This window comes from Miniopterus natalensis, chromosome 16, assembly GCF_054644295.1.
Source record: "Miniopterus natalensis isolate mMinNat1 chromosome 16, mMinNat1.hap1, whole genome shotgun sequence".
Lineage (NCBI taxonomy): Eukaryota > Metazoa > Chordata > Mammalia > Chiroptera > Miniopteridae > Miniopterus > Miniopterus natalensis.
Window position 1 is genome coordinate 5,039,643 of NC_142096.1, and position 15,570 is coordinate 5,055,212.

The 15,570-nt window shown below is 35.9% G+C and overlaps 1 protein-coding gene across 2 annotated transcripts in view; it reads left to right on the forward strand.

Moving 5' to 3' along the window:
• The window catches only part of MTDH (metadherin), a 42,133-nt gene that overhangs the window by 9,058 nt on the left and 17,505 nt on the right, over positions 1-15,570 (forward strand). Inside the window, exons 2-8 of one of the 2 annotated variants that reach the window (XM_087825293.1) lie at positions 354-455; positions 5,051-5,135; positions 5,849-6,025; positions 7,422-7,487; positions 9,168-9,404; positions 11,869-11,958; positions 14,465-14,563. In XM_087825293.1, coding sequence (XP_087681419.1) covers positions 354-455; positions 5,051-5,135; positions 5,849-6,025; positions 7,422-7,487; positions 9,168-9,404; positions 11,869-11,958; positions 14,465-14,563 — 856 coding nt within the window. The remainder of the gene's footprint in view (positions 1-353; positions 456-5,050; positions 5,136-5,848; positions 6,026-7,421; positions 7,488-9,167; positions 9,405-11,868; positions 11,959-14,464; positions 14,564-15,570) is intronic. The other variant, XM_087825294.1, reaches the window with a different exon arrangement.

Consider the following 15,570-nt stretch of genomic DNA (forward strand, 5'->3'; position numbering starts at 1 on the left):
CTTTTTTTTTAATCCACACCCAAGGACATGCTCAGAGAGAGAGAGGGACAGAAAGGAGGTGGGGGAGAAACATCAGTGTGAGAGAGAAACATTGATCAGTTGCCTTCCGTATGTGCTCCAACCGGGGATTGAACCCGAAACCCAAGTATGTGCCCTGACTGGAAACCAGCCGGCAACCTTTCAGTGCGCAGGACGACACTCAGCCAACTGAATCACTCTGGCCGGGCAAAAACCTTTTTAATTTGAGTTGGGGGAAGAATTTGGTTGTAGTCTGTTCTTTTTCCTGAGTACAAATCTTTGGTTTGATCTGCCAAGCGATTTGATAACAAAAGACTTTTTTGTTGCCTGTGCAGCCAAATGGACGGACTGTTGAAGTGGCTGAGGAGGAGGTTGTCCGAACTCCTCGAAGTGTAACAGCAAAGCAGCCGTTAGAGACAGATAAGAAAAATGAAAAGGTAAGTTTGGGAGCATATAAAATTAGAGGCAAGGCTCTTAATAGAGAGTGACATGTAAAAACGATGCTTTTCTGTTTCACATAATTGTACATACACCCCCAACCCCATTCAAGGAAAACCAAAGATCTAAATTTATCATAGTGGATAGATGGATGGATGGGTGGTAAAGGTTCCAGATATGTAATGTACCTCTTATTTGAAAACAAAATTGTATTACCTTTGTTAATAGTGCATTTCTGGTACTAAAAAGCTTAGAAAAATTGTCCTATGGTATTGTGTTAGATTTCTGTTGTGACATGGTTTGACTTTTTTAACAAAGGAAAATGCTCTATACTCAGGTCAATATTACAGTGTTTGGATGTGCACTCATAAGTTTTCAGATAAGACAATCTAACAAATCCTGGGCTTTTATTTATTTTCCACTTGCCAGTATTAGAACTGACCCATTTTATTTGACTTAATTTAGTTTGTAAATAAACAAAATATACAAGAATCTGTTAACAGTGTTTCCTTCTGTTGTGGAAGAGAGAGGTTCCATTTAATTCCTTTCTGTACTCCCCCTCTCCTTTTTTTAAACCCCGTGCATACATAACTCTTTTTCAGGAAAAACAAACCAAAAAAAAAAAAACAATCACAGATAGGTAACTGTTTTCAAGGAACCAGGGTGCAGCAGCTCCAGCTCTAGAATAATGAATGAAATGGTTGCTACAGTTTCTTATTGCTTGCAGTTCAACACATCTGAAGAACTGGTGAAATAATTCTCCCCCTGTAACCCAGTAAAATTGGCCTACGGCTCAGATAGTTGCAGGTAGGGTGGCTTAATATGAAGGATTGTTGTGGGAAAGAACTAAATTTATGTCTGACTTTGTCTTTGGGAGAAAAATAAATAGTAAATGACTATCAACAAATAAGCATACAATTTAGGGGTTGTGACTTTATACTGTGAAAGGTTTATATGCTTCCGATAGACTTCTACTTCTCCCATTTAGTGTTTCTTGTTTCTGGGCTTTGTCTCCACTAGTGAGTATCTGTACTTACCCCTGCTTCCACTTCCTGAATTATTCTGAAAAATTTGTAGTTGGAATAATTAATGAACTACCGTTGATCTCTTGATTGATTAATCATATATCAGATTGGGTGTATCAGGATGTAAAAATACAGTTTGAGGTTTATAATTATTCTGAAATTTCTTGTGATAGAAAATAATTATATCAGTCGATATATAGCAGGCATTATGTAAGGTGAGGTTTGTGTCTTCCTGTGAATATATTTACATGTATCTGGTAGGGACAACTTATTGAGCACTTACTGGGTGTACTTTTAAGACTTTATAGGATAGTTATACACATTACTTTATCTTCACAAGAGCGCTGAGGAGGCGGTGTTATACTATCTACCAGTAAGGCACCTGAGGCTTAAGTTACTTAAGCTATTAAAAGTACAGTCCCTTCTAACCCAAACCCATCTGACTAAAAAGTGTGTGCTTTTTACTGCTCTATTTCTGATCCTTTCACAACCTGCCAGGCAGATAGGAATAGCCAGTTTTGCAGATATGGGCTCTGAAGTGTAGAAGGATTTTGTGATTTCACTAGTTTCATACAGTGTCTGAACTAGGATTTGAACCTGGTTCATTCTAATACAAAAGCCCAGGCACTTTTTAATCATTTGACAGTACCTTCTCACGATTGCTGTTGCTCTTTCAGTGCAAAGCTGCTACTTTGGGTTTGTTGCCTATTTGATTTCACTTTTTGCATAATAATAAATGCTACAGCTCATGGCTAGTGTTTCTGTTTGCCATCTTGCGTCTTGAATTTATGCTTTTTAATTTGGTTCAGTCTAAGTGAGACTCATTTCAGGTAGTTTTTTATGCTATTGCACTGTATTGTTTTTGTATGTTTAAAATAAGTGAGATATCTAGACTTCTTTTTTTTTTTTTGTAAACAAACATCTTAGATCTACTCACTCACCTTAATACACATTGTATATTTGTTTTTCTCTTAGAGCCAAATATTGGGCACTTTGAGGAGTACAGTTTGCCCAGTTAGTAATTGCACTGTAGGCTGTGATAGTGAATACCTTGCCCTGTCAGTCAAGTCAGCCTCATAGGTAAAACATCTGAAAACTACATATGACAAGAGTTATAGATCTCAGGTCTATAAAGGTCTTTATTTGGTTATGAAGGTCGATGCTTCATTGATAACTAGTCTCTGGTAGAGTACACATCACATAGGACCATGATCCAGGCTGAATGCATTGTGTTACTAGATGCTGAAGGGAATAGAGAAATGTAAGATACACTTACCCTCAGAGAGATTACAGTCTAGTTAAGGAAAGGCAAGCACACAGGGAGGGATCAGATAACAAGGCATTGAGTGTCAGGTATTCAGAGGAGTTAGATTATCCGGTCTGAGTATCCTGAAGATTGACTTAATTGGACTCTTAAGGATGGGGATAGTATTGCAATAAGTAGGAGGAAGACCAGTTTTGACAGGAGAGAGAAACAAATGAAAACAATCAGACATTATTTAGCTGAAACAAAAGAACATGTTCAGACACACTCAAGGGAGAGCCCTAGACAAGTTTGACTGCTCAGGGTGGAGTGGAGATAGATAAAAATTTAGATAAGATTGGGTGTATCAGGATGTAAAACCGGTGCAACACTTATGATTAACAAATTATTCGTGCATCAATGATTGGAAGGTTTTGAGATAAAAGTGTAAAAATAGTAACAGAAACAACAGAAGCAAAAATGTATAAAATTTGGTCTCCATAAGGTTGTCCAGTAGATATAACCCACATAAACAAAGGTTCTTTGACATCCTCAATATGTTTTAAGAGCATAAAAGAGTATCTATCCTATGACCAAGAAATTTGAGAACCACTGCTCTAGGAGAGATCGGTATTTAGAAGACCAAAGACAAAATTATCTGAGGCAGCGTAGATTTTAAACACGCCTAAGTGATAGCAGCTCTTAGCAAAATAGAGAATACCTGCGTTCAGAGAGCTTACATACGTTTGTGTTGTACCTTCCATAATGCAGTCCAGAAACTGTAGTTTTAAAATCAAGAACCGGTGAACCATGATCTGATCTGCTGGCCATTCTGGCTCTCTGCCTATTTTTTAAAAAATTAAATTAAATTTATTTTTTCCATCACCATTTACTGCCTCTATGCCCTCTTCCTCCTCCTCCCACCCCTCCACCCACAATCACCACACTGTTGTCCATGTCCATGAGTTTTTACTTTTTTTTCTTTTTTGCTCAATCCCTCCCCCCTTCCAACACTCACTCCCTCGCCAGAGCTGTCTGCCTGCTCACTACCTATAAGTCTGTCTCTATTACGCTTGGTAGTTCAGTTTGTTCATTATATTCCACATATGAGTGAAGTCATATGGGACTTGTCTTTCTCTTCCTATGCTTATTTCACTTTGCATAATAATCTCCAGGTCCATCCATGCTGTCGCAAAGGATAAAATTTCTTTTACATGTCACTTGAGAATATTTGCAAGTAGTTTATTAATAGGAAAAGCAGTTAGCTGTCATTTATGGCTTACCCATAAAAAGGACTTATGAAGATACAATCTCTTTTTAGTTGTAAACTTAACTTGAAGGTAGTATACAACAATAGGTGCGTAGCTAATCTCAATAAATAGTTAAATGAGTGAATACAAAGTATAAATAAAATCACTGTTTTATGAATATTAATTCTCTCCTGGAAACACTTATCTGAATATAGAAATCATGGCCTTAGAAGTTTATTAGCAAGCTTCTAGAAGGAGAAAATATTAGCAGAAGGGAGTTGGCAGGCTGTTGGAAAATGTCCATATCTTGTGTATGTTTTCTTAAATGAATTACTAAACATTTACTATAGGTGGGACACAGGTAGGCTTACCATTGTGAGTATACAAAACAGTTTATTTTTGTATTATTCTTTATTAATTATTTCCATATGAACAACTGAAACCTACTTTTACCCCATCCTGTATATATGAATTCTAGGTATTTTCACATTGCTTTGAAACTGACAAAATATTACCTACCTTGTACAGTCAACTCATTAATTTATTATATATAGGTGTTTCAGCAGTCTGCTTTATGAAACCCAACACCAGTAATCAGTGTATCATTTTTCTTCTGAACACTAGCAATAGGGTTTTACTTTAGTGCTGTAAAAACACCAAATTAGTACTTTATTTGTGATTTACGTTAGGATAGCATGATGTCTAAGGGCACAGACTTCAGAGCCAGATAAACCTGTTTCCAAATTTAACTCTGCCATTTACTAACTTAGTGTGACCCAGAACAGCCTATTTAACATTTAACATCTCTAAGTCTTCATTTTTTCATCTTTAAAATAGGAATAATACCTTCTCCATTGAGTTTTTTAAGGAATAAATAAAATAAGTGTAAAGAACTTAGCATGTAGTAACCACTCAATAAATGGTAACCTTGTATTACTGACATTTTAGTATGTTAAGTTTTTTTAACCAAACATTAATTTTTTTGGTTGTCAGTGTCATACATTTATTATGTACTTTACTGACTCCTACCTTTTCAAAAACATGAAATATTAAGTAACATTTTATTTTACTTTCAGTCAAAGAAAAATAAGAAGAAATCAAAGTCAGATGCTAAAGCAGCACAAAGCAGTTCACGCCATGATGGAAAGGAAGTTGATGAAGGTACTTGAACAAGTGAAAGGACTATAGAAAAGAATTTAATCTTTTTTACCAAGGTGCATTATATCAAAGCTGCATTTGTTTAGCTTAATCTTGTATCTAGCTCTTCTTTTTAATAACTGTAGATCTTAATGTACAGATCTGTGACATTGTTAGGAAACACCCTTTTAATCTAAATTATTTAAATATCTAACAGTTTCCTAAAAGGAACTGCCTTGAAACTTAAGGTTTAGCTCAGTATCTTGAGCAATTGAAAAGCCATATGTTTTGTCTTTGTGTTCTAGAAATATGGTTTGGACTTTTCCTCATTGTTCTTAAATATGCTATCCCTAGAAGGCTGTGTACAAAATTTTTGAGTAAGCCATTTATTGTTATCACCTAATAAACCCACTTATTAGTAATTATGTATCACACTCTCCTGTCTGTATAATTAAGCAAAAGAAAGATAAACAAGATGACTTCTGTGTCATTTTTCTTAAACCATAGGTGATAGATTTGATAAAAATTATGAGAATAATGTCAGTTAGCAGCCTAAAACAATATAATGAGATTAGAATAAATCTTAGGATAAATAAACATAATCAGCACTCTTGGTTTTTAGTTTAATATCTAAATTTAACATGCTATTTTGTGTGCATGGCTCCATCCTCTCCCCCCCAAAAAAGACAACATTTTGTTTTCCCCTTACTAACTTTTTTTTTCTGGGGCTATGTCAGGAGCCTGGGAAACTAAAATTAGTCACAGAGAGAAACGACAACAACGTAAACGTGATAAGGTGCAGACTGATTCGGGTTCACTGGATTCAACTATCCCTGGGATAGAAAGTACCATCACAGTTACCACCGAGCAACTTACAACTGCATCATTTCCTGTTGGTTCCAAGAAGAATAAAGGTATATTAGTGGAACATAAGAGTGATATATCAAACCCAGCTCCTTTTAATCTGATGTACAAGATATCATTACATCAAAATCTGGTTATTTTGTACTCATTACATCACTGTGCCGATACACCCCTCTGTGAGAGCGTTGCGGACACGTGTTGGTTTGCCCGATACCAGCAGTGGTTACTTGTTGCATACTGCCTGATGAATGGCCTGTTAAAATGGCCTTGAGTCACATGAGAAAATGATGTTACTTCTTTTTTCTCCTGTGTATCGTTTTGCCCCAGCTCTCTTGCATCTCCATTTCTTATAGTGGACAGTACATTCAGTGCAGTTATTTGTCATCATTCTGCATGTGAGTGCGTTCACTCCAAGATGAAACAAGCACGTTCTGGTAGTGCGGGTTCTGTCTGGATTTCTTACCACCTGATGTTTGAGAATACCATGGGTGTTTGATGAAGCTAGACTGGAACTTCTGAGGTTATTGACCTAATGTTCTTTCCAAGTATCTCCAGTGTTCACATTTGCAGTTCTGATGCTTCTTGGTAGCCCTTTACGTTGCCATCATTTTACCCCGGAGATGTCAGTCTGCAGAGGGACACATGTTCAGCTTGCTTCAAGGCACTGACTTCCCTTCTTCACCTTTTTATCAGTTGCCTCCCCACCCCACACTTGTCTCCAGACTGCTTTCGTAGGCTTGTTACCTTTTACTTTTTTTTGCTTGATGACTTGGAGTTTTGCTTTGGTACAGAAGTGATGTCTACTTACCCACTTTCACTGTTACATGTTAGCCACAGTTTAGTGTTTGTGTTGGTCACCCTTTTTTGGTTGTCTCATGCATGCCTTCCTGGCTAGGACAGTCCTGTGTCATGCTGGGTTTTTAATACATTGTGATCATTATGCTTTTTAGTTTCAGAGAAATAGTATTTTTGTTAAAACATGTGTTTTCACCTCTTGCCACATTTCCTAAGTCCTGGTCCCAAATACTAACAAAGTTATCTAGTTGATGGGTTTGCCACCAGGTTTTTTGAAATGGAAGTTGGTATTGTGGTGGCAGAATGAGGTGACAAAGTGGAATCCAGTTACAGAGCCCAGTTCTCCAGCTCCCACTCAAAAGGATCTTGATTAACCATTATAGAACAGCAGGCTCTATTTGCTTGGGCAGTTTCCAGGTCCTTTGTTGACAATTTTAGTTGACTCAGAATATGGAAACTAAAGAACTCAATTCCTTAAGGAAATGTGAAATACGTTGTGAGTAAAAATGGCTCTTTTCCGGTGAAAGAATTTAATGTTTGAAAGAGCAATTTATTATAAATAGTTAGAAAATTAATTTGTATGTTACTCCTAATTTAATATGCATAGTGGTCTATTTAGTATTAAATAAATTTTATTTCTATTTCAACCAGGTGAATCTCATCTAAATGTTCAAGTTAGCAACTTTAAGTCTGGAAAAGGAGATTCTACACTTCAGGGTGAGAGAAATTACATGTAACTTAATATGAAGGCTCATCAAAGTAGGAACTTACGTACATGTCTCTTTCCTTGGATGAATGACACAGAAGGGGGGGGCTTAATGATTTTTTTAAAAAATATATCTTTATTGATTTCAGAGAGAGGAAGGGAGAGGGAGAGAGAGATAGAAACATCAATGATGAGTCATTGATCGGCTGCCTCCTGCACGCCCCCTGCTGGGGATCGAGCCCGCAACCCGGGTTTATGCCCTGACCGGGAATCGAACAGAGGTCTCCTGGATTGTAGGTCAATGCTCAACCGCTAAGCCACGCTGGCTGGGCAGCTTAATGATTTTTAATTACTAAAGTAACATAATCACAGTCTCGAGATTTTGGAAAATAGATAAAAAGTAAAATCACTCCCATTTTTAACAGTCTTTGGTATGTTCTAGTTGTTTCCCCTTCTCCATATGTAAAATCATTCTTTTTGTAATAGTTTACATGCAGTTTTGATTCTTGCTTGCCTCATTTAAGCCAATGGAGAAAAGGATGTTTGGGGGACCTAGGGGGGGACTTGGGTTTAATAAAGGCATATAGAGGGTAAAAGACTTTTCTACTGCTTGTTAAGAAAAAAGCCTTAATACCTATAACCTTTTAAACTGCTTCCTTAACACTATCAAATATTTTACAATAAGTGGCATATAGGCTAAAGTTACAGTGCTTCACAAATAAAAAATATATTTTATTTACTCGTTTATGATAAAGATTGAATTAAATAGAGTGGTACACCTTACCTAAAAACTAAAGTGTTGTAGTACAACTTAAATTCAGGAATGAAAAGGCACCTTCTCCTTGTAGGCTTGTTCTTAACATTGTCAGCTTTCTCATTCTTGTGGTTCTGAATCCTGATTGCACATTACAGTCATCTAGGATGCTTAGAAAAGCAGCATACATGTATATAAAAAGGGACATGGACTTGTGTTCGCACACACACACCTATGTGCCTTTATATATACATACAGATACATATGCACATACAACTGCATACAAATATATGTGCACATAAATACTAATGTCTGGGTTCCACCCCTAGTGACTGATTTTAATTCATCTGGGCTGAGGCTCAAGTGTCTACTTTAAAGAAAATTTTCATATAACAAAAAAGTCTAGGAGCAGGCTGGGTATAATATGAGGTTACTTTCATTTCTAATAAGCACTATTGCCAATAAACCTCTTCTGTGCGTGAAGAAAAAAAGAAAGAAAATTTTCAGATGATTTTAAGGTGAGCCAGGTTTTAGAATTACTGCCTTATACATATTATAGGGAAGTATTTAAGTAACTGACCTGTAACTAAGGCAAGGCTTTTGTATTTTGGTGGGTAAGCACTCCGAGTACACCACACTGTCTTGTTGTCCAGGTGGTTCTGTGGCACTTCCTCTGAACAGCTCATTCTGCTGTTGAAAACATTAGTGAATATATATTAAGTTCAAACCCACCCTTAGTTTTTAAATTAAAAGTTCATGATGGTCATGTCACTGTTTAAATTCTTTATTTTTATCTTTCGAGCCCAGGCTATTTAGAGGACAGTATGGGGAAATAATGAGTGATAAATATAAACTGAGCAATCCTAGAAATTTGAAAATATCCAGTTTTAATAAGGAGTCATGTACTCGTTTTTAATCTTTATTTTCTCTCTCTAAGTTTCTTCAGGATTGAATGAAAACCTCACTGTAAATGGAGGAGGCTGGAATGAAAAGCCTGTAAAACTCTCCTCACCGATGAGTGCCGGTGAGGAGAAGTGGAACTCTGTCTCACCCACTGCTGCTGGCAAGAGGAAAGCGGAGCCATCCGCCTGGGGTCAAGACACGGGGGATGCTAATACGAACGGAAAAGACTGGGGAAGGAGCTGGAGTGACCGTTCAATATTTTCTGGCATCGGTAAGAAATGTTAGAAAATTTTAAATTCATTTAAAATTGTTTACCTGGTACATTGTGATTTTTCCAGGAATGAAAAAAGATCCATGAGTAAAAAAATGAGTAATGCCGTACAGAAATAATAGTAATAACCAACTCATCGCAGGTGCTTCATGTGGAGCAGAGTGGAAACTGAGTGAAGAACAACATTATCGTTCGTCTTGACCTGGTGCTTTCACATATGTGATCACACGTGGTCACCCTTGTGACTAACTGGTATAATTGTATTTTAATGATGTGATAAGTGTGATGAGTGAGCAATCTTTTTGATTAATTTCAGTAGTTTATTGAGTTTAAGTAAAAATAGTAAATGGAAATGCACTTTATAGTATCCATTTATATACCGTTTTACTGTTTGTAAAATGCCTATTTTTAACTAATTTTTCCCCTGGGCTTAAAAGACAAAGATCAGTAGTTTCAGAACTTTTTTCTGTTGAGAGCCATCGAGTTAAAAGCAATTTAATTTCGGGGGTGGGGGTGGGGGGGTGGGTGGGTGTGTGTGTGTGTGTATTATAGAAGAGAAATCCATGTTGAGTATGGAAAACTGCAGCAAGAGAAGGAAAAGCCCAGTGTTACCAAACCACCCAGTGCCAGCCACTGTCATTTTAATCTCTTTATGGCCTTTTTTTTTTACCTGTATACAGTTTTCCTTTTACAAAATCCAAATCAGAGAGGCATTTTTATGTTCCACCTCCCACTTAACATTATAACAAACATTTTCCATTTTGTAAGTGTTTTCTATTTAATGGCCCTATAATGTATAAGCATAGCAAAAATTACTAACTACTTCCAAGTTGTTGGAGAAATGACTTTTCTATTTTTTCAGCCATTATAAATCATACTGCATTGAATATAGTTGTTTTGGGATCATTTCTTTAGGATAGATTCTTGGGATTGATATTACATTAAAAGGAACATGAATGTTTACAATGCTACATGACGTGTCAATGCATTTTCTAAGGAGTTCTAATTTATCAGCACCAGTATGAGTGCCATTTGTCATATGCTGACTAAGGGTGGGTATTCTTAGTTTTAAAAATCTTTTCTAATTGATAAGCAAAAAGTATATAAATTGTTTTGGTTAACTTTTTTAAAAATTAGTAATGAGGTTGAGTGTTTTTCACAACTTACCTTATCATGCCTATTTCTTCTATGAATTGTCTATTCATGTTCTTTGCCCATTTGTCTAATGGCTTCTTAGTGTGTTTTTTATTAAGATGTAATTCCTATGCATCAGAGATATAATTTTTTCTGTTGTGCTTGTCAGGTAATTTTTGTTAGCATATTCCTTTTAGTTCAAGAAGAAAAAACTTTCTTCCTATGTTATTTGCTTTTCCCATCACTTTTAAGCTTAGAAAGACTCATGTTGACTAATGTCTCCAAGAAGCAAACTTTAGATCATTTACTAATACTGTTCTTAAGCTTGTTCTCCCCTTCTCCCCCTGCAATGTCCAAAAATTGTTTAAAAATATCAAAATTTGGAAGAAGAGATAATCCCTAAATGCCCAGCCTTGTTTCAGCAGTGGAAAAAGCATAAACTTCTATGCTGTAGAGCATCCTTTTACATTTAATAAAGAAATGGTCGTTTTACCAAGTAATGTTAAGAACTGTGACCTATTTGCAACTTACTTACAAAAGCTTTATAGCCTTTTCGTAATTAGGACATAAACTAGATGGTACATGCTTAACATTGCTACAGATAAAATTAAGCAGCAGATTAGAGTTCCTGCCTAGGTGGATCAGGACCTGTGTTGAAACTGAAAGAGAACTATAAAACTGGGTTTGCTGTGAGTCACTGAGAAGAGTCAGGTGTGACTGGCATCATAGGTGTACATGCTCCTTAAAATATTCATATGTAAGTAAGAAATCTCTTGGAAATGTTGAGAAGATAGCATGGTGTATTGGAATGAGCATGTACTACTTCAAAGTGATCAATTTGGTATGAATCCCTGTTCTTCCACGTACTGACTTTTATGGAAATAAGGCTAGTTATTTAACCTCCTGTATGAACCTCATATTTAAGTACTTGTGAGGATTTGCTAAATGAATGTCAAGTACCAAGTTCAGTGCGTGTCCCAAAGTGGTAGCTTAATTGTGGTAGGTAATAAGGTAGCTTGCAATGGTAGAAAGAGCATAATAGGCTTTGAAAATTGGCCTAAGCTCCAGTCTTGGTTCAGCTGTTTTCTTGCTATCAGCAAGTTACTTAACTACTCTGAAACTTTGCTGGCAGGGTTGCCCTAGATTAAAAGGGGGTCAATGTAAAAAGCCCAGTACATAGTAGACAATCAGTAAATAGTGGCTATTGCTATATTAAGTGGTTCTAATTTTGGAGGTTATTTAATATTGTTATCATAGTTTTAAATCTGTACATATCTTTCAAGTTTCATTGCAAATTGAAGGTTCCAAGTGACGTTCTTTATTTTAACAGCTGCTTGGTCTAGTGTGGATAGGGGAATGAATACCTCTGAACAGAATTCTGCTTCTTTTGCATCTCTCACACTTAACTCTGCTGTTTCTGGTATGTGAAAACAGTCTTTCATTTAGTTAACAAAAAATTTCTGTTTAAATTCATTCTAGCTCTTGCTATTTGAAAAAATAATCAGTGTCAAGTACTGCTATCAATATAATAATAGATATATAATATAAGTGACAGAGGTTTAACAAAAGGGCAAGAAAGACCTAAATTCTTAATCTACAAATGACTGAGTTCCTTTCCACTGTAGTGAACATAAGAAGGTTCTGTGGCCTAACATAGCTGGAAGTGCTTTGGCACACAGGCAAGTACAGATGGAAGGCCTTTCTTTCAGGGTCAGGATGCTCTGCTGTTACTAGTGTACTCCTGCCATACTTCTACTTGCAGTTTGGCATTTTGTTTCTATTTGCCCTTATTCATCATAAGTTTATAGTGAAGCCTTTCAGATTATACGGATCCTCAAATAAAAACTGTACTCTGAGAATATGTTGATTAGAAAGTATGTTATCACTAATAAACTTCTATAAATTCAGCATAACTTAAGTGGATATGCCTTTTATTAATCATATGAGAGCTGTATGTCCTTAACAAATATTACTTAAACATGGGAGATGTTTAGTTTGTAATGCTTGGTTGGTGTTGGAATTCATGTATCCCCTGTACTAATTCTGTAGTCCCACAGTGTCCAGAGTCACTATTCTAGAACAGGGGTCAGCAAACATTTTCTGTAAAGGGCCCAGAGGCTTTGTGAGCCCTACTATCTCTGTTGCAACTACTGAATTGTGCCATTGTAACAGGAAAGCAGCCAGAAATGATAAACGGAGAAGTGTATCTGGTTCTGAAATACTTTTTTTTTTTCTTCAACCACCTAAAAATGTGATGCTAGCTCATAGGGTGTACAAAAGAAGGGGTGGCTGGATTTGGACTATGGGTAATAGTTTGCCAATCCTTGGTCTCATCGAATACATTTCACTTCCAGAGGTACAAGTTAATTGCTTCCTTCATTTGGTGACTTTGTACAACAGAGATGCTATCCTTTTTATATAGTCAGAGAAAGTAGCATGGGCTGCTAAAGAAATAGCAACAGTGTTAACCTACTATAGTGTCTCTAAGTGGTTCATGTGCTAATTATATATGAATTTTATAGTGTTACTCTGTTAAAATTTACATAAAAATGTGTATAACTAGTTTGAATATATTAATAACATGCTAGTAAAGTTAGCTATAACAGTGTGAAAATTTGTTAGTAAGGACTTTGATCAGAGGAAGTAATTGTGTCTTTTATACTAACAGGTATTTTTCTTAACCAGTTCTTTTTATCAGTGGCTCTGAATCCAAAGTGAGTATCAGAGTCACCTAAGGATTCTGATGCGTATGGAAATTCTTATTCAAAGGCCTGGGGTGTATATATCCTTGATGGAGAGTGTTTGTAGTCTGAAATGAATTTATGGTTAAAGAGCAAGGATTTTGACCTGGCACCTGGCACCCATGAATTTATATGTCCCTAAAACTGTTTGCAAGTTTTTGTGTAAGTTCTAGACAGTAGTCTACCACAGCTTTTATCAGATTCCTAAGGGATTATATGACCCCCACCCCCTACCTCTTCTCCACCCTCCCCCCCCAAAAAAAGTAAAAACAGAAAAAACTTAGAATACAGTTGACCCTTGAACAATTTGGGAGTTAAGGACACTGACACTATCCCCCCAGTTGAAAATTCGCATGTGACTTGACTCCCCCAAAACTTGCCCACTAATAGCCTACTGTTGACTGGAAGCCTTACTGAAAACATAAATACTTTGTTAACACATATTTTGTATGTTATATATATATTATATACTGTAGTCTTACAATAAAGTAAGCTAGAGGAAAGAAAATTATTAAAATCATAAGAAAGAAAATATTTACAGAATTTTACTGAAAAAAAAATTCATGAATAAGTGGACCCACGTCATTCAAGCCCATATTGTTCAAGGGTCAACTGTATATTCTCTTCCCATTAGATGCCCCTGAATTCAACTTGGTCTAAACCAGCAGCATAACTCTCTTATCTCTTTGGCTTCTCATTCCCTCAACTCTCTAGAATAATCATCTGTCTCTTTCTTCTCTAACTTTTCTTTAGGCAGAAAGCTCTAGCAAACTCAGACATTTTCTAGGTCTCTCCTTCAGGGTTCTAAGGACATAGGCTACCCTGAAACACCCAGGATTTCTTTTGTGCTTGGTTATTTTCAACTGAGAAGAGAGAGAAAATTTTTTTGACCTTTTGAAATGTATAAATAACTAGTTTGAAGAATATATTATGAAAACACTAATAGATTGGTACTAGGGAAAAATATATTTCTGATTAGTGAATTAGATCAAGTGATTATGCTTAATCTAAAATGACCCTTAATTTTACTTTTCCTTTATCTTAACTCTTATAATGTCTGAGTTTTTTCTTTTAGGAGAAATAAAAAAAAAAAAATTAAGTCCGTATGCAAAGTATAGAACTATTGTTATGAAACATCGTTAGAAAATTCCATTTTTAATTTTATTGCATTCGTTTTCATTTAAGGGTCTACCGCTGAGCCAGTTTCTCAGGCTACCACTTCTGATTATCAGTGGGATGTTAGCCGTAATCAGCCCTATATCGATGATGAATGGTCTGGGTTAAGTATGTCCTTTTAAAAATTTATCAGTTTTTGGGGGGTTTCTGTTTGTTTTTTGTTTCTTTTTCAGAATTTTCTTTCTAGCTTCCTGAATTCATGCTTTATGTTTTAATTTAATCCTACTTTTTCACCTTTTAGGTCACAGTAATATAATTTAATACCAAGTATACTACTTGTAAAATGATTATTGAATACCTGTAAAATTAAACCTAAATTCGCTTTTTATGGTTGAGATGATATTTAAACATGAAGTTTTCTTATAGCTGCTTGAGTTTTTCAGATTTTGTTTTAGATGAATGTTCTAGAATATGCAGGAGTGGCTGAATTTGTGAGGCGTACAAGGTTTTTTATTGGTAGAAAAACCATTTGTTTAGCCTAATTTCTAATAGAAGTATAAAAAGGTTAAAGGCAAGAGTTATTAAAAAAAAAAAAAGAGAGAGGAAGGGAAAAATACTATGGGTTTTATGTTCAGAAAGCTCATACCATCTTTTTATTATTATTAGATTTTTTTTTTCCCCTTCAACTCCAAACCTCAGAATTTACCCCTTTCTCAGAATTTTTATGGCACATTATTTTTTTATTTATTTAGCATTTACCTTTTAGAATTTTCTACCATTTTGGCCTTTATAAATTTTTTCTTTTAAAGAATATGTTTTGTTTCTTCAAGTAGAGTTGAAACTCTGAAGATAGGAACTCTTCCTCTTTTATCCTCAGTACTTAGAGCAGCGCTTTTTACGCGGTTGTTCAGTAGTGATGATGATAAAAGCAAGCGGCCATGTGCCATGCCCTGCTGTGAGTCTTACAATTACTGTTAATTTAATGCTTGTAACAGTTCCATGAGGTGGGTGTTAACACGTCTTTTCCATACTTACCATATTAAGAAATGGAGGCAAAGAAAAGTTACTAACTTTCCCCAGGCCACACAGTTACAGTTAAGTGGAGGAGATGATAGTAGCAAACTTTGGTGGCCTGGCTCCAGAGTTCATGCTTTTAACTACTACGTGGTATAGTC